Here is an 18,224-nt window from a genome sequence, read left to right on the forward strand (position 1 = left end):
ATCCAATTACTAACCATGGCCGACCCTGCTTAGCTTCTGAGATCTAATGAGATCAGGCACGATACGGGTGCCAACTCTAGGTTAGGAAATACCTGGAGTGGGGGGGGCGGGTTTGGGAAGGCAGTTTGGGGAGAGGAGGGACCTCAGCAGGTTATAATGCCATAAAGTCCACCCTCCAGGAGCCCTGATCTGCGTCGCCAGGGGACCCGTTGCCGTTCCGGGAAGCTCCAGGCCGTGCCTGGAGGTTGGCAACTACATCCTGAGCAAGGCGTAAGGTGGCTGCAAAGCGCTAGAGGGCCCCATACACGGGCCTGTCCTTCCGCGAGGGCGGCAGTGGCGCGGGCATGGCTTCTCCTTCGCGGCTGCTGGCGAGCCGGGCTCTGCGGGGCCTCTCCTTACTGCGGGGAGAGAAGGCGCCGGGCAGGTGGGTGAGCCTCCAGGGGCGAGGAGGGCGCGCCAAAGGCGCCTGCCGTGCAGAAGAGCCGGGGCGACCGAGCTGGGACTTTGGTCCGCAGCTAAGGCGGGAGATGCCCCCAAAGTGCTGCGGAGGGTGCAAAGCAGAAAGGAGCGGGGCGGCGATTCCAATGCTCCTGAACTGGCAGCTGCTGGGGGAGGCTCCGACATTTCCTTTTCTTCCGGCTGAATGAAGCGGCAGGGGTGGGAAACTTTCTCGACTCGATGTGTAGCTAAACCGTGCGGGGAGTTGGGGGCTGGAGTCGTGCCCACTCAGTTACAAGCCTATGCCCAGCCTTACTGAGTGACTTGGCAGCATTTGGCGTCTGGGATCATTTCTCACGGGTTTACGTGGGCAGCGGCGCGTTGCTACCCAAGCGCCTAGTGGCATGATCCTTAAAAGATAGTTTCAGGTGTGTTAGCTCTGTTGGGACTCCAGATGCTGAAACCTTGGAAATCTAGAAAAGAGCAAGAGTCCAGGGTAGGGTATGAGCTTGAGTCACAGTTCTCTTCTTCAGATACAGCTAGAATGTGAGTCCATCTGTCCTTCTGATTTGGAGAGTGGAGTGATTTCCAAACGTGAATTCTAGCTGTATCTGAAGAAGTGAAACACAAGCAAGCAACCCTCAAGAGTGTGAAAATGAAAACAAATAAGAGGACTAAACCAATGAAAAAATAGAAGTATATTTCAAACAGAGTAAGCAAGCAATAAAGCGGCTACAAAAATATTTCAAATATACAATATAACAGGAACAGCGGCAATCACAGTGTGCAGTAAGTAAAGAATACAGAATATGAAGTACCATTGTACCTCCGTCGGGTCTATTTTTCCTGAGCCCTTGTGTGGTTTCCTCTGATTGTATTCTTTACTTATTGTATTCTGTGGTTGCCGCTGTTCCTGTTATATTGTATATTTGAAATATTTTTGTAGCCAAGTTGCACTTTATCGCTTGCTTACTCTGTTTGAAATATACTTCTATTTTTTTCCATCTCACTTGTTTTCGTATCTGAAGAAGTGAGCTGTGACTCATGGAAGCTCACACCTGCCACAAATTTTGTTAGTCTTATAAGTGCTACTGGACTCTTGCTCTTTTCTGCTGCTACAGACAGACTAACACGGCTACCCATCTTGATCTTGGAAACCTAGTTGGTCTTTAAGGTGCTATTGGACCCAGCTCCTAAGAAGAGTTACCCCAGTCTAAGCCCCTTGACTTCAGTGAGCTTAGACTGGAGTAACTCTGGATAGGATTATGCTATTTTCCACTTAAATCTGCAGCAGTGCTTTTGAATTTCCCTGAGAAGCCACCATTGTAGGGATACGTCTAAATGGATGGAGATAAACAGCAGCCAAATGGCACTTTAAATATTTTTCTTTTCAGAAAAATATGGGGAGAGGAGGGACCTCCGCAGATTATAATGCCATAGAGCCCAACTTCCAGGGGTGCCGATCTGTAAATTTGTAAAAGAAGAAGAATACATCTTGCTAGTCTTTATAGTACCAGAAGATCTGTATATTTTTATTGCAAGAGATAAACAGTGCCATCCTAAGCGGAGTTCCACCCCTTGACTGCAGTGGTCTTAGAAAGGTGCAGCTTCCCATAGGATGGCACAGGAAACCTGGTGCCCCTCTGGGGTTGTTATCCTTGATCAGTGGAGTCAGTACCTACTTCCCAAGAAAAAATATTGACGTGGAATGCACATATAAAATACAGTCGCCTCTTTATACCATAGTAGAAGAAGTAGGTAGTAACTATCCCTGATATATATTGCCGTAGGGTTGCCACCTTTTTTTTTGGCCAAGGCTCCTCTGCCTGTAACAACTGTAGAGCAGAACTCAAATGCAACAGGTGCAGCCCTCATTTCTACATCTTTCTGTGGGGTGAACGATTGACATATTGTATGTTAGCCTTCATCCAGTTCCTGAAAACACAGAAACCCTGCCGAAAGAAGATGGCAGCCTTCCTCAGGCCATTTTGGCTAGGGATCCTGACAGTGTTTTACCATCTTCTGGGCGTGGAGTAGGGGTTACTGGGTGTGTATGTGTGTGGGGAATTTAGTTGTGAATTTCCTGCATTGTTCAGGGGGTTGGACTAGATGACCCTAGAGATCCCTTCCAACCCTATGATTCTGTGATTTTCAGTGGGTTTGCAAATGATGAGTAATTATAGTGTGCTGATGATTGCACAAAAACAAGCACTGCAGGACTCGGCGCTGAAGAAATGAATGCAGGAAAGCAACGAGTGTGTCACCCTGACCTTTGGACTGGATCCTGCAGCTGTTTTAACAGAGGCGGTGAACTTGATCCTAGTTCCAGCGCAGGCGATCTGTTCTCTGTGATGTGGCTGTGACGTGACAGGGCTTGTACCGAAGCAAACCTTGCCTTGAAATGAGGCGGCGGCTACTCACTGCTGACTCGGAAGAGTTGCTGCTGAGCAATTGGGTAAAGCCCCTAAGGGTAACCCAGCCTTCTGGAGCCAGACTCCCTGGGAAAAAGGAATCCAGAGGGGTAGCCACTTTAGTCTGTTGCAGCAACATTAAACTGCCATCCAGTGGCTCCGTAAAAACTAGCAAAGTATATTCCAGCATAATCCCTTGCAGATTCAGCATTCACTCCAATGTAGCCGACGATGTGAGCTCTGATTCCGGAAAGTCTGTGCTGGAATCAATATAGTTAGTAGTCTTTAAGGTGCTGCTGGACTACTGCTTGCTTCTATTTTTAGAGTAAGATCTGGGTTCCAAAGCACCTTGAACAACTAGATTTCCAAGCTTCCGAGAGTCGGCTTTTCAAGCTTCTGGAGAGAGAAAGTACTTATTCTGCACAACCTAGACTCAACTGTGGAAACCCTAGAATCGACACGGGCCATGGCTAGTGTGTGTTCGATCCATGCTAGAAGCACGCGGAGGTGGTGAAAGAGGAGAGAGAGTGCAAAGGTTGGAGCTTGGAAATGACTGACTAGTAGCCGAAACTGCAGGAAAGCGTTTGAGAGTTCTACCGAAGCGAGAGGATAATCTTGTTTAATCGAATGGGAGAGGCTTACCCACGAATACGGTGTCTTGCACACAGGGACTGGATTTTGTGGTTTCCCCTGTGCTGCTGGCGGGTTGCCAGGTCCAGGTTGGGGAATTCCTGGAGATTTGGGGTGGTGGAGCCTGGAGAGGGTGGAGTTTGGGGAGGAGAGGGGCCTCCGTGAGGTATAATGCCATAGAGTCCACCCTTCAGAGCGGCCATTTTCTCCAGGGGAACTGACCTCTGTTGCCTGGAGATCAGTTGTAATTCTGGGAGATCTCCAGCTAACACCTGGAGGCTGGCAACCCTAGCTGCTGCGGGTAAAACTTCCACATGGCTTCCACAGGTTTCCCTACCCCAGTCCTCCAGAAGTGGCCACCCCCCTTCTCTGGGCTACCAGGGCCCTTGCAATTTTTTTAAAATCAACACTATACATGTCTAAATTCCCAACTTTCATTTTCAAAATAAGTAAGTCTCTAGACCCTTCCCTTGTGAAGATAATCCTTTTTCCTTGTATCACTGCAAGGGAAGGTGTTAGAAACTTTTAAAAAAAATGATTGCTTGAGAATGCAACTGGCTACACCTGTTGTTACAACGGTATATCGATATAACGATATTCTGGAACTGATTTTTTAAAAAATAAAAAGCCCCCAGTGATGGGGGAAGGAATTCTGGCGTGGGAACACAGTCAAGGGAACATGGCTGCCTGGTGGGCCAAAAAATCTGGATTTTCCTATCCGCACAGTACCTATCCAGCACCTATCCTGTAGTCTTTCCCAAAACTTTGGAGCACAGCAGGTTTGAGAACGATCAGAGATAAACTGGGGAAATCTTCAGAGGTGCATGAATGTACCACATTCTGTGGGGAAACAGGAAAAAACCCTGCTTCCCAAAAGCATTGACCTTGGGGCAAGGTAACCTATGCAAAAATGGAACAGGAATAGCACAGCAACTCATGCCAAGGGGAGGCTGGGAGAAGGACTTGCAGAGGGGCAGCAGCTGATGGATTTGGCAAGAGCAGAAAGCAGGGAGAGGAACGTGTGCTACAGAAGGAGAAGAGACTGTTGAGACCCATAGCATGTGTGTTCCCCTGTTTATTTGTACAGGCTCAGTACTGAAATGTATACACGGGAGTGTCTCTCAGCAGTTAATGTTCTGTTTCATATATTGGCTTATTGATTCATTTCAAAAAAATTACGCTGCCCTTCCGAGACCCAGCTTGAGGTGGGCCATAAAATCAAACAGGATAGCATCACAAAAACAACCACTAAAAGCACATAAACATCCAGAGCATAAAATAGCATAGAATCTCTAAAGCATAAAACATTTGGCAGACTAAATGATTATCGTCACAGCCCTTAGGCTAGAAGCAGACTGTAAAAACAATTTAAAATATCTGTCCCTAGCGCACTGGGTGGGGCTCCTCCCCAGCAGGACTTCTGATTGGTCATTGGCAATCTGATTGGCGGCGTAGATTAAAATAATGTTGATTCAGCCACCAAGCTCTTTCTTCGGTCGGCAATCTCACCTTAATGGATGGATTGGCATCCTCCTAGCTTTGCAGAATGAAGCAGAGACAAAAAAAACTGTGCCCTGCAAACTTTTGTCTACCATATTTATTAAGTACCTTTTTATCCCATCCAGGGCTCCTTTTGAGGGGAAACGCGCAGGAACGCAAGTTCTGGCAGTTCCCCAAAGAGGTCACGTGTCAGGTGGCCCCGCCCATCTGACTCTCGGCCATTTGGTCCCATTTCGGCCCGGATTGGGGCTAAAATGTCCCGGATCGGGCCTCTGACGGGTGGTGGATCACTCTCCCGCTCAGCAGCCGCCAGATCCTGACCATTTTTGGGCCCAATTTCAGCCCTGAATGGCCAGGATTGGGTCCAAAACAGCCAGGATAGGTGATGGCAGGGGGTGTGGCATATGCAAATCAGTTATGCTAATGACACACTTCTGGTGATGTCAAGGGGCATGACATATGCTAATGGGTTATGCTAATGAGTTCCTCCAGCTCTTTTTCTACGAAATGACCCCTGATCCCACCCTTTCTCCAGAGAACTCAGGGGCACATATCAGCCTCCATTTTATCCTTACAACAACCCTGTGAGGAAGGTTAGTCTGAGTATGTGAGAGTGGTGCAAGGTAACCCAGTGACTTCCCACGACAGAGTGGGATTCGAACTTGGCTCTCTGAGATCCTTCTTGGATACTCTGCCTCATGGTCACCCTCAGGAAATACAATTTGAGCTTCATTTCTGAGTGTTGAGTGAAATCGAAAAACAAAGTTGTAATTTTTTATAAAACAGGAAAGTACAGAGCCAGTGTGGCCTAGTGGTTAGAGTGTCAGACCAGGCTCAGAGATAGCCAGCTTCAAATTCCCGCTGTAGAAGCCTTCAGGGTCTCCTTGGGCCAATCACACGCTCTCAACCCAAGCTACATCACACGGTGTTGTGAAGATAAAATGGAGAGGAAGAGAACAATGTTAAACACTTTAGGTATCCATTGGGGAGAAAGAAGAGCTATAAATGAATTACATACACGCATACGTACATGAGAGTGTTTCCGACGTACTCGGTACCTACTTCTTGCCTGCAGTCTCTGCTACAAAAACCTCCGCTAGTAAAGATTCTCTCCGTAAGTAAATAAGAGAGAAACCACTTTCATATCTGGTGTACTTGGCAGTTTATTACACTGTAGTGCAATCAAGGCTGGGTGAAATTCAGTTTGGCAGCACAGCTAGAACGACAGGTTGTCCATACCAGCTCTGTCATCTGCCTCATAAACCAGATCAAGTTGGAGGTGTATCCCATTCATTCAGAGTGGCTGTGGGACACTTCTAACACATAGGACAATGTGCAACAAATCCAAGGCCGAAGAAAATAAGCAATAAGCTGATGTGATAGGTTCTGTCAAACATTATGGACGGCACACTTTCTACGCATCATTCCCATTTTTGATGGCCGCTATGTGTCTTCTGCAGCATCCATTTTGTTTATTTAAAAATGTGTACCTGATATCTCCATAAAAGATGTTCAATATGTTTGGCAATGTTATGAAAGTTACTAAGTACTACCTACTGTAAGAAGAGAAATTGTTTCATTAATTCAGATTTTTTTTAAATCTCAAAAAAACCCTGTCAAGCAAAACAATGCGGTACAGTACAATATAGCAAAATAAGCAGCAAGTTTTTGACAAAGTTTGGCCATTTCATTAGTAGCAGGAGTCAGCCAAATATTTCCCCCAGGTTACAACCGTTCCCCCAATAAAATTTATCAGCACATCCCAGCGTGGCAGTTTATCAAATTTCACTGATGGAGAGATGGACCTAAAAAGGACCAGTATCCCAAAGAAAAGCCAACAAAAATAAAAAGCCAGCTGTGGCGTGTTTTTTAAAAAGATGTATGGAATTTTATCCTGCCACGAATGCTCTATTTTGCTTTCTTAAGGTTCTTTAATACCGAAAATCATGACACCGCACACTTGGAAACCTCTTCTGCTAAAACTTTAATGGACATAGGATCTTCTCTTCAGACCACGATATCTTCCAGCAAAGTGTTAGAAAATTCTTCCAGGAGTCTGTCATTCCATATCACGCAGAGTGAGTGGAATGCTGTAAAAATTTTGTATTTCTTGCGGGCTATAGCTTGTTTCTGTTAAGCTTGCTGTTAGTTTGTTCCTATAATAATAGCTCCCTTAATTGGTAAATGGCATTTCTTCGATTTGCAACTCAGTAGATCTGAGCAAACAAGAATGTTGCCAGCATTCCCAGGATTTTTACTGGAAACCTGATAAATCGTTCAGTCCTGCGTTCTGTTGTTTGAAAACTCAATGAATACAGTGGGGCTTAATTTTGAGTAAACACTCGTAGGATTCAACTGCCCATCAGTGATCCCTCGTCCCCCTCTCGTCTTTATGGCTGTAAAGGAAAACAAATCTTCCTCCCATTTACAGATATGAAAATATTTGGCTTCTTCCGTGTCTGTTCAGAACATGTTAACGGTCCCAACTTTCTACCGTGGCTTAGTATACTGTTTGACCATTCTGCGGCTGTTTAGTTTACAGACTTTTCACACCAAAAGACCATCCCATTTTGAATCCGTTTCAATTCCAGCTGTTTTAAAAGCAAGGCAGGATCGTGCCACACTGGGCACCTTCAGACTGGCTCTTTAAACTGTATGCATAGCGTATTTAGATTTTCAGGTGGTCTGAACAGTAATGCATTATCCCATGGCATCCACCTTTTAAAAAAACACAAGCAGTTTTGCTCTATATCAGTATATCATTGTATCAAAAAACTGTTTCACTTTGAAAAATAATTGAAATGGCCATGTGAGGCACTCCCTGTACCAGAGCTGATACTCTGTCACCCATTGTGTTGTTGTGTCACCCTGGCCTCTCCAGGCCGCACACAGGAAGAGCATAAGAGTGGTATCCAGCACCCAAATCCCTTTTGAACCTGCTTCCTAAGAGCCCAGACCCCTCAGCACTCTGGTCTGCCATCCCTTGCTCCTTCCTGATCTGGAGGCCTTCTTTTATTTGTTCTCCCCCCAATCACCTGTTTCATCCGCACCTCCTGGTCCCACCCCCAGGCCCTGGTCTACCAACTGGGCCTGGGTCTGCGGCACCACCTGGCTCCAAAAGCAGCCCCACTCCTGCAACACCTTGTCAGGGCTTCTATCAGAGTCGCTGTACATGCGACATCTTACACGAGAATGTTCAAGTGTAGGGAGACGCAATGCTAGCCGGGAAGAGTAGTTTAAAAAGACAGAGCCAAAGACTCTTGTCAGTTTCACTTCTCACCTCCCCTAAGGCTCTGTTAGGCAAAGAGGAAATTAACAAGCCCTCTGAGGAGTGATCTTTGCCAGCTCTGTAGAGAGGTGAAATTGACAGAGCCTTTGGCTCTGTCTTTTAAAACTACTCTTCCCTGCGAACATTGCTTCTCTCTGCACTTAACCATTCTCTTGTAAGATGTCTTGTGTAGAGAGACTCTCAGCTAATGGCTGGGTGGCCTCCAGACCTGAGGCTCCCCCCCCCACCGAACATCCTCACCAGACTGTTTGGGCCTCTCCTTACCTTTCTGGAGGCTGTCTGTGAGGCCCTTGGCTGTTTCTGGGTTCGGCCAAGAAGCAAGGAATGCTTGGGCGCCAGCTGATGATGTCATCAACCCGTGCAACTTCTCCCACAGTCAGGGAAGGCTGATAGGTGGCCCGTTGCTTCCAGCCACCTTCTCTGGTGTCCTGATGTCCTCTAGCTCCCTGAGCATCGTCTGCAGGGCTGTGGAAAGGTGAGAGGGGACCTTACAGGTCACTTCGCCCCATGGGGCTTGAGGCAGTGAAGAGATTGGACTTTCCGCATCTGGAGCAGTGCCCATACAGACCACAAAATATAAAGCTGCTCATCATTACACACAACAAACTGTTCAGATACTTGTCTGCTGCAATTCAGAAACTCAACCATGCCTCAAAATAAGCATTTTTTTAAAAATGGAACAAAATGCCTGCCTTTTAAGACATCTGAAATGAAAAAAATAAACCATTTGCCATTAGAATCAGCAATGATTTGAAAAGGCAGTTTGACAGAGATCATACAGAGATCCCCAGGGGGGCACCTGTGAGTACCATGGTGCCCGCCTCTATATTTCCTGGTGCATACTTATTCCCCTAGTCTTGCAGAGACAATCCAAAGTGTCTTGCTTGGAACAGGGAAGGGGGGAAAAAACAACAACGACCAAGGAGCTTTATGTCCTGTCAAATGACTGATTAGCAAAGCACTGAACTCATCTTGGGCTGGTAAATACAGTGGTTCACCATGAACTTGGCTGGAGACAGAGACTTTATGTCTGAGTGTGGCAGCTTCCCTGCAAGGCCACACAGGAAACAATTCCTTTTCTTTCTTTGGAAACTGAAAGGAAAAAACTGATCTTGCCCCCAGTGGCAGACCCTCTGTGATTGGCTTTTTCTCTACAGTAGCCATTTTCAAATTACAAACTGGTCCACAATCTAAACATGTTGGGGGCTCCTGATCTAGGCTATGTGGTTTCTGCCATGGAAAACTTTCAACTAGGCAGAATGTTCTGCCTTACGGGCTAGGCAGTATTTTCAAGTTCAGCATTTCTTGGAAATGTCCTTACATCCTCTCCTTACCTGTCTAGTAAGGAGAGGGGCTTTATAGCAGTGTAATGATCTGTTGCAACAATCTGCTATTTCCTAGTTTTCCGTTTTTAAAAATTCTGTCACAGCAGGCACCTTTCCCCTTACAACTCTACACAAAAAAGGGCTAGAGAGACATAGGGTGAAAAAAATAAATGAAAACTGGGAACTTACACATTGTTGCAATAGATCTGTAGATTTATTTATTTACTTCATGTATACCTCACCTTTCTCCCCAAAGGGGACTAAAAAGGCTTACACCATTCTCCGTTTTATCCTTACAACAATCCTGAGAGGGTGTGAGTGGTCCAAGATCACCCAGCAGATATCCGTGGCAGAGTGGGGATTTGAACCTGGGTCTTCCAGATTGTAGCCCAGCACTCTGACCTATACACCTCATCTAGGCTATACCAATAAAGCAATTTAGCAATTCCAAAGGCTGAAAATAACAACAACATTTGATTTATACATCGCCCTTCAGGATGACTTAATACCCACTTAGAGCAGTTTACAACATATGTTGTTATTATCCTCATGACAATCACTCTGTGAGGTAGGTGGGGCTGAGAGAGCTCTGAGAGAGCTGTGACTGACCCAAGGTCACCCAGCGGACTTCAAGTGGAGGAGTGGGGAATCAAACTGCTTCTCCAGATTAGAGTCCTGCCGCTCTTAACCACTACACCAAAGCCCTTTGGGGAGGAGGTGGAAATCATGGGGGCTGAGGCAAGGAAAATGCTGATGATATGGGTGTGACCTGCAAAACTGCTCACCTTCTCTCGCACACAGTGCCCAGAGGTACTTTGATTGTGATCTTCCCAAAAAGATCATGACAAACTGGATTTGGGATAAAATTCAGCAGGAGGTCAACATGTGGGTGCAGAATAGCAGTCCGTTGTTTCTTACTTGTCACTTTTTAGATGTTTGCCCTGTCCATTTGTAAAGCTCAGGGTAGCTTTGAAGAAGAAACAGATAAAATCGTGTTTGCACAGTGAAACTACTTAGCAAATGAGCAGTCCCCTTAACCTTTTTATTTATTTATTTTATTCAACTTATAACCCATCCTTCCCACAAGTGGACTCAGGGCACCTTCCAACAATATACTGTTAAAATACAATAAAACATCATTGCAAATAGAATAAAATCTAATAATATTAATCCACATTAGTCCAAATAGCATAAAAAACAAGTCGCCGCCAAACAAATCAGACTACTGTAAAATCGCCATAACCATGGGCACCGCCATGATGTAACTCCAGGGCAACTGCAAAAGGAGGAGAATGGTAACTAGAGCCCTTGTTCAAAACACTGAAGTTCCACACCCTCGGCAGAAAACCATGTAGAATAAGATTGTTTTTGTGTTTTCTCCAAAATGCTGCAGGAGACAGGGCCCTCCAGATTGCTTCCAATGTAGGGAGGGGATCTCAGATGTTCCACTAATGAGTTAGGATTCTCCATAGGCCCCACCACTATGTTGTATTGGATTTCTACTAATGCTATTTTTTTGTGAACGTATCTATTTACGCTATGGCATGGTTTATGGAAATGCCCTTGATATTGACTGTATTAATCTCACACTGTATAATCCACCTTGAGTATCAGAGCTAAGCTACAAGAGACAAATTACACAAGGAGGAGCACGTGAAGGGAGTCGCAATCTTAGCTGGGAAGCTGAGTTTTAAAAGAGATCGGAAGCCTTTTTCAGTTTCCCCCCTCTACAGAGGCAGGGAGATCACCACTCAGAAGCTTTGTTTATTTCCTCTTTGCCTCTTGGGAAGTAAAACTGACAGAGCCCTGGACACAAAGAGGAAATTAACAAATCCTCTGAGAGCCAAGCTACAAGTGACACCTGATACAGGTTGGACACTTGTCAGCTTCCCTCAAGTTTGGATGGGAAATGTAGGCATCTTGGTCTTGCAGCTGTAATGGAGAGCAAAGTTGTAAAACCAGAACACCTACATTTCCCATCAAAACTTGAGGTAAGCTGACAAGTGTCCAACTTGTGTCAGGCGTCACTTGTAGCTTGGCTCTGAGCAGCGATCTCCCTGAGTCTGTAGAGAGGGAGAATTAACAAAGCCTTCTGATCTCTTTTAAAACTCAGCTCCCTGGCTAAGATTGCGACTCCCTTCACATGCTCCTCCTCGTGTAATTCATATCTTGTAGCTTGGCTCTCAGTGGGAAAGGTGGACTAGAAATGACATAAAATAAATAAATAATAAAATAAACGCCTGTTTTAGAGGATTGGATGAAAAATGTCAGGGGGTGTTGGTGTGTGGCTGTTGCAGTGATGTTGCCACTAGGAGGAGCTCTGTAGCTGATAGCCTCTATCAGGTCTTCAGCCCTTTGGACTAGTTGCCAACCTGCAGAGGCATCCTGGAAATCTCCCAGAATTACATCTGATTTCCCTTGGGAGAAATTGCTGTTTCGGAGGATGGAGTCTATGGCACTCTACCCTGCTGAATTCCCTCTTCTCCCCAAATATCCTTCCGCAAATATCCAGGAATTTACGAAGCTGGAATTGGTAACCCTACCTTGGGCTGCATGCCCTGACCTGGATAGCCCAGGTGAGCCCAGTCTTGTCAAATCCCAGAAGCTAAGGAGGGTCGCTACTATCTCTGTTAGTCTCTTGCCATGCAAACCCCACCAGCTATGACTTGCGGGCACTCTCCACCACTACTGCCTTGGTCTGCTTACTTCATTACTCCAAATCATTAAACTGTGTTAAACGATGCTGTTGAAATTGATAATTTTTCATAATTGTAATGTTGATATGGATACATTTACATATATAAAACACAGGACCTGAGAAATCTCCTGTTATTGTTGTCTGCGATTTATCATTATAATCACATCTAATATGTGAATTATACTGAAGAATAAACAATAACATCTTTGTTTATCCAGAATGCTCAGCTAATTGGCATCACCGAGTGCGGAACTACAAGTGACAAAAGGCACAGATTGGACACTTGTCAGCTTCCCTCAAGTTTTGATGGGAAATGTAGGCAGCTTGGCAGAATGTTGGACAAGTGACAGTTGAAAAGTCCGTTGGACAGCAGTCGGAGAGCCAAGCTGCAAGACTAGGATGCCTACATTTCCCATCAAAACTTGAGGGAAGCTGACAAGCGTTCAATCTGTGCCTTTTGTCACTTGTAGCTTGGCCACAAGAGGGCATGCTCCTCCCTCTTAGCTACCATCTTCCTTTCATCCCAGTCTCACCTCTCCAGCCATCCACCTCGATACCTCCAGATGTTGCTGGACTTCTGATAGGGAAATGTTGTTGATCAGTTATGTGATTGTGAACTAGGGTCTACACAGGTAGAGTTTTTACTTTATTGGATCAGGTCTCTATCATATGCTTGACTCTTGTGGACTACCCAGGGTTGCACAGGTCACTCATTGTCAAGGCTTGGGAGCTTCTCTGAGTTTTGTGTTGGTAAGATAACTCCAAATTTACACAATTTCTTTTGAGATTTAAAAAACAAGCCAGTTGAAGCTTCCTTCTTGAGTAGAACTTTGTGTCTTGAGCATTGGATGACAAATAGAAAATATGTTGAGGAGGATGATCAGGGATCATTTCGTAGAAAAAGAGCTGGAGAAACTCATTAGTATAACTCATTAGCATAACTAATTAGCATGTGCCATGCCTCTTGCCATCACTGGAAGGTTATCATTAGTATAACTGATTTCCATATGCCACACTCCCTGACATCACCTATTCTGGCTGTTTTGGACCCAATCCTGGCATTCAAGGCCGGAATTGGTCCCAAAATGGCAAAAAGGGTCTGAAAATGGCTGAAAGGGGCCCAAATGGTCAGAATCAGGCCACTGATGAGTGAGAGAGTGAACCACCACCTGTCAGAGGCCTGATCCGGGCCATTTCGTCCCCAATCCAGGCCAAAATGGGCCCAAAATGGCTGAGTCAGGTGGGTGGGGCCACCTGACATGTGACCTATTTGGGGAACCGCCGGAACTGCGTTCCTGTGCGTTCCCCCTCGAAATGAGCCCTGAGGATGATCAAAAACACAACAAAATTTGGGGGTTTTTTTACAACATTGTTTCAGTTTTGCCCAAATTCCATTCTTTCCCATTTATTAACAGGTATGTCTATACAGCTTTTAGACAAGACAAGGTTTTAAAAATAGAGTACAATAGAATCCAAACTCCCAATATAAACAACGGAAAACTAACAAAATCAATGGCATAATCAAGTGATTAAAACAAAATCGAATGAGTTAAAATAAATAAAAAAGTTGCCCATTACTACTGCTGTTTACTGTTCATTTAGCGCAAATATTATGCTATACTGTATAAATATCATAAATACATAAATATGCGCATGTGCATGCAAGTGATACATACTACACCTTATGTCTCCCTCTGCAATTTTGTCACTGAACAAGAAGGTCCTGGTTTTTGGGATGCAGCCGTTACGACTATGCGATTCTGTTCCTATATCAGCCCACACAGGCTAATTTTGTAGAATCTAGAAGATGCAAACTGAGATGGCATGCTCGAAGCAATACGTCTGCTTAGGATGCTATTAATTTCTATTCATTGTGGCTTACTCCAGGAACAGGTTCTTGGGGTTGCATTGATAGTCACAGAAATAATCTTAGAGCAAGATTTACATGCTTTACACTTGGGAACTTTGGAGTGACCTATTCAATAATTCCGAGAATAATTTCTAAAATAGGGCTATTTTGAAATTTGGGCACTGCTCTGAGTACTGATCTATACATTAATTACTGATGATCTACTTAAAGGCCGCTAGGGTTTTTTAACGGTGTACACAGAAACAGAAATAGTCTGCTTAACAAATATGTGTAAATCACCATAAAGTAACAACCAATTTATGGCAATCCCTCCTGGGGGTGTAAGGCAAGAGACAGACAGAGGTGGTTTGCCATTACTTGCTTCTGCATAGCAACCCTGGATTTCCTTGGTGGCCTCCCATTCAAGTACTAACCAGAGCCAACCCTACTTAGCTGCCAAGATTTGATGAGATCAGGCTAGCCTGGGCCATCCAAGCCAGGGTCTATTTACCTCAAATCAAAACCATTATCTTTCACACACAGTATAGGTGCTATGGTATCGTGATGTATGTTGTCTTTTATTTTCCTATAGATGGCACTAAAATCATAGGTCTCTAATTATCACAGTTCAATTGTACCTCTTATTTGGAATTTGAGGAGGGGAGGGGAGGCTAGGTACAGAGACTTTTTAAAATCTGCCTGTGAATTTGTGGTACTATGGGAGAGGAATTTCCCCATCTAATGTTGCACTAGGTTATTGTTGATGAAAGAACAATACAGTGTTCTCAGTTAACAGCCAGTAGCAGAGTTGATAAGCATCAGTTGACTGCACTTAAAAAGTTCCCTTTCTGATTCAGTGTTCTTTTCTTTTTTCACCTCCCAAAGAGATTCATTTATGGTCTTCAAGAACAGAGACTGAAGAAATAATCGTGAAAGAGAGAGACTCATATCAGTATACCTTTTCGTATGCAATTTCTTGCATTCTCTTAAGCATAGTCATTCAATGGGATGTTTTGTGAATCTAACATCTGCAGGCAATAGAAAAAGACTCAATCATGTTTCCTTCACTAATCCAAATTACTAATCATGTTTCCTTCACTTATCCAAAGTGTTGCCACTTTGTGTGTAGTTTTGTAATTTCTTACAAGTGCAATCCTATGCAGTCTAAAGTCACTGAAAATAATTGGCATAGACTGGAGTAACACCGGATAGCATTGCACTGTTAATTTTCTTTCTTGAAAAACACCTTGTACAGACCTTCAAAGTCTACATCTATGTGTGGAGTAGTACTGGTAAGACCTCCATTCTGGGTAGGACTGATATCTCCACTTCATATGTTCCATTGCCCAAGGCCTACGTGTGTTGAGGTCTGTGCATTATGCAACTGTGACTGCCAATGCTGTGTGAACGAACACATGAATGCATGAAACTGTTTATACCAAGTCAGACCATGGGTCTGACAGGCAGTAGTTCGCCAGAGTTCTAGGTAGAAGTCTTTTGCGTCACCTGCTACCTGATTCTTTTAAAACTGGAGAAGCTGGGGTCTGAATTTGGGACCCTCTGCATGCAAAGCAGATGTTCAACCACTGAGCCACAGACCCTCCCATCAGAACTCACAAATCCAACACCGGATACAGTACTTTCATATCACTTTACATACAACGTTTCCATTAAAATCATTTACACAATCAACTGTCAGTCATCATGGGTAGACTAATCCAGTTCAGAAAACACAAACAAGGTCCATGTATGCGTGGATCCTGGAATTAATGTGTCCGTAGCTGTAGATTTTTCTTTAAAAAACTGCCCTTTTTGGCTGTGCGCCCTTCTTTCCTTGCCACCATACTGAATTGGTGCTAGAACACATATCCTGCACTAGCTTTGTTTGCGGATATAGTGTCGTGTAGCAGTTAGAGTCCTAGACTGGGTCGATCCAGATTCAGATAATTATTCTGCTATGACTTTTGGGTTACTTACTGTCTCTCACCCTCACCCAATTCACAGGGGTGCTGTTAGGATAAAATGAGGAAAGAATAATCACATATACCACTCTAAGCGCCTTTGAGGGAAGGTAAGATAAACACACACCAGATAGATAGTTTCAACAAGTGCCTGAACATGCCTGGAGATGGGAATGGGATGGAAGAGGGCCAGTAAACTGAAGCTGAGTCCGGACAAGACTGAGGCAGCTGCTGGTCGGTGACAAAGCTGCTCAAGGCCTGAGGAGTCAGCTTGTCCTAAAGGGGATCATATTATTCCTGAAGGATCAGGTTTGTAGCTTGGAGGGGGGTGCTGCTGGTTGCCCCTAAACACAAGAAAGGATTTTACTTCCCAAGCTCCTGTCACAAGAGCCTTTCTGGAAAGGGATTGCTGAGTTAATAACAATGCAGCGCTGTTTGAGTAATATTGCTGGGAATACACTTGGGCATTATATTTCCATACAGAAACTGTTTCTCCATGGTTGGTCAGCTCCCAGTGGTGAAAGGTGGAACAGATCCAGGAGACATAGAGCCAAAACACACGAGAAGAAATGCCTAGATTCAGCACGTGTTCTCTTACCGGTTTGCCGGGATCTGTAGGCGTCCTGGAAGCTTAAAGTTTAGCATTTACAGAGCAGCAGGAAGGGAAATACAGGCGCCTGTATTTCCCTTCCCCTTCCTGCTGCTCTGTAAATGCTAAACTTTAAGCTGCCAAGACATCTACACTTCCCAACAAACCTTGAGGTAAGAGAACAAGTTTAGCATTTACAGAGCAGCAGGAAGGGGAAGGGAAATCCAGGCGCCTGTATTTCCCTTCCTGCTGCTCTGTAAATGCTAAACTTTAAGCTTCCAGGATGCCTACAGATCCCGGCAAACCTTGAGGTAAGAGAACACGTGCTGAATCTGGGTATTTCTTCTCATGTGTTTTGGCTCATAGGTACTTTTTGCTCTTCCAAGGCAACAGCCCTTGGAGACAGAGTGGTCAATGTCTGATGTTAACAGGAATGTACAGGCATGGGCCCCCAGGGTCTTGTGATGGTCAGGAGAAAGGTGGGCATAGAAACATTTTGAGTAAATAAATAAAAGGACCAGGTAGCCTGAGATCCTGCAGACCTGACACTAAGAGGAAACCATTCTGATCTTTGTAGACCAAGGGTCTGAGTCAGTAGAAGGCAATAGAAAAGAGCAAGAGTTCAGTAGTGCCTGTAAGACTAACAAAATTTGTGGTAGGGTATGAGCTTTCGTGAGACGCAGCTCATTTTTTTTGGATACCACTATCTGAAGAAGTGAGCTGTGGCTCATGAAAGCTCATACCCTACCACAAATTTTGTTAGTCTCATAGGTACTACTGAACTCTTGCTCTTTTCTACTGCTACAGACAGACAAACATGGCCCACCAGTTTGAGAAATAAAATGTCTGTTTTATGAGAGTACAAGAGGGGGACTTGCAAAGACTCATGAGGGAGCAGAAAGGAGTTTTCTGCTCCCATACCCGTGGCCAATCATTACCTTCACAATTTTTTGATATCCTTACATGTACAGACATAGCCATTACTCGAGGAAGGGAATAATTACACACACAAAATTTTTCTCGCAAATCTGGGAATTTAACCAGGTTTGCAAAAATGTATACCCTATGGCACAATCCAATGCTTAGACTCTACAGTCTAAGCCCACTGAAATCAATGGGTGTAGACTCGGGTAACTATGCATAGGATTACACTGCTAACCTCGGATTACCGCCCTCCCTGATTTTTTGATCCACATAGGAGTTCTACTATTTGCTATTGGATATACATTGTGCTGAACAGAAGTTCCTTCTCCTGTCATTTCCACCTCATCTTTCATTTTCTTGAAAAACAAGGATTTGAAGGGGTTAACTGAAACTGTATACTATATTCCAAATACTCCTACATCACAGATCTTTTGTAACAATTCCTAGCATAAAACTTTTTTCACCACAGTCAGTCAACGTTTTCATTGAGTTATCCACCACAATGCCAAAATTTCTTTCCTGGTCAGATCCTTTGGTATACAATTTGCCCTGCAAAAAAGCTCGCAGCCTGCTCGTTCTGCTGTTATACCACAAATTCACTTCTAGCACC

General features: G+C 44.5%; 1 protein-coding gene and 1 long non-coding RNA gene across 2 annotated transcripts in view; one reads left to right on the forward strand and one right to left on the reverse strand.

The window, feature by feature from the left end:
• The first annotated feature begins 324 nt into the window (after positions 1 to 324).
• Positions 325 to 18,224, forward strand: part of ACADL (acyl-CoA dehydrogenase long chain) — a 305,888-nt gene continuing 287,988 nt past the window's right edge. The window contains exon 1 of the mRNA XM_054970309.1: positions 325 to 424. Coding sequence (XP_054826284.1) covers positions 345 to 424 — 80 coding nt within the window. The 5' untranslated portion in view covers positions 325 to 344. The remainder of the gene's footprint in view (positions 425 to 18,224) is intronic.
• LOC129323712 (uncharacterized) lies at positions 6,575 to 10,453 on the reverse strand. The gene is made up of 3 exons (XR_008596472.1): positions 10,379 to 10,453; positions 8,533 to 8,733; positions 6,575 to 7,697 (listed from the first exon to the last, which is right to left on the reverse strand). It is a non-coding gene; the product is annotated as an uncharacterized LOC129323712 (long non-coding RNA).

This window comes from Eublepharis macularius, chromosome 2, assembly GCF_028583425.1.
Source record: "Eublepharis macularius isolate TG4126 chromosome 2, MPM_Emac_v1.0, whole genome shotgun sequence".
In the NCBI taxonomy this organism is placed as follows: Eukaryota; Metazoa; Chordata; class Lepidosauria; order Squamata; family Eublepharidae; genus Eublepharis; species Eublepharis macularius.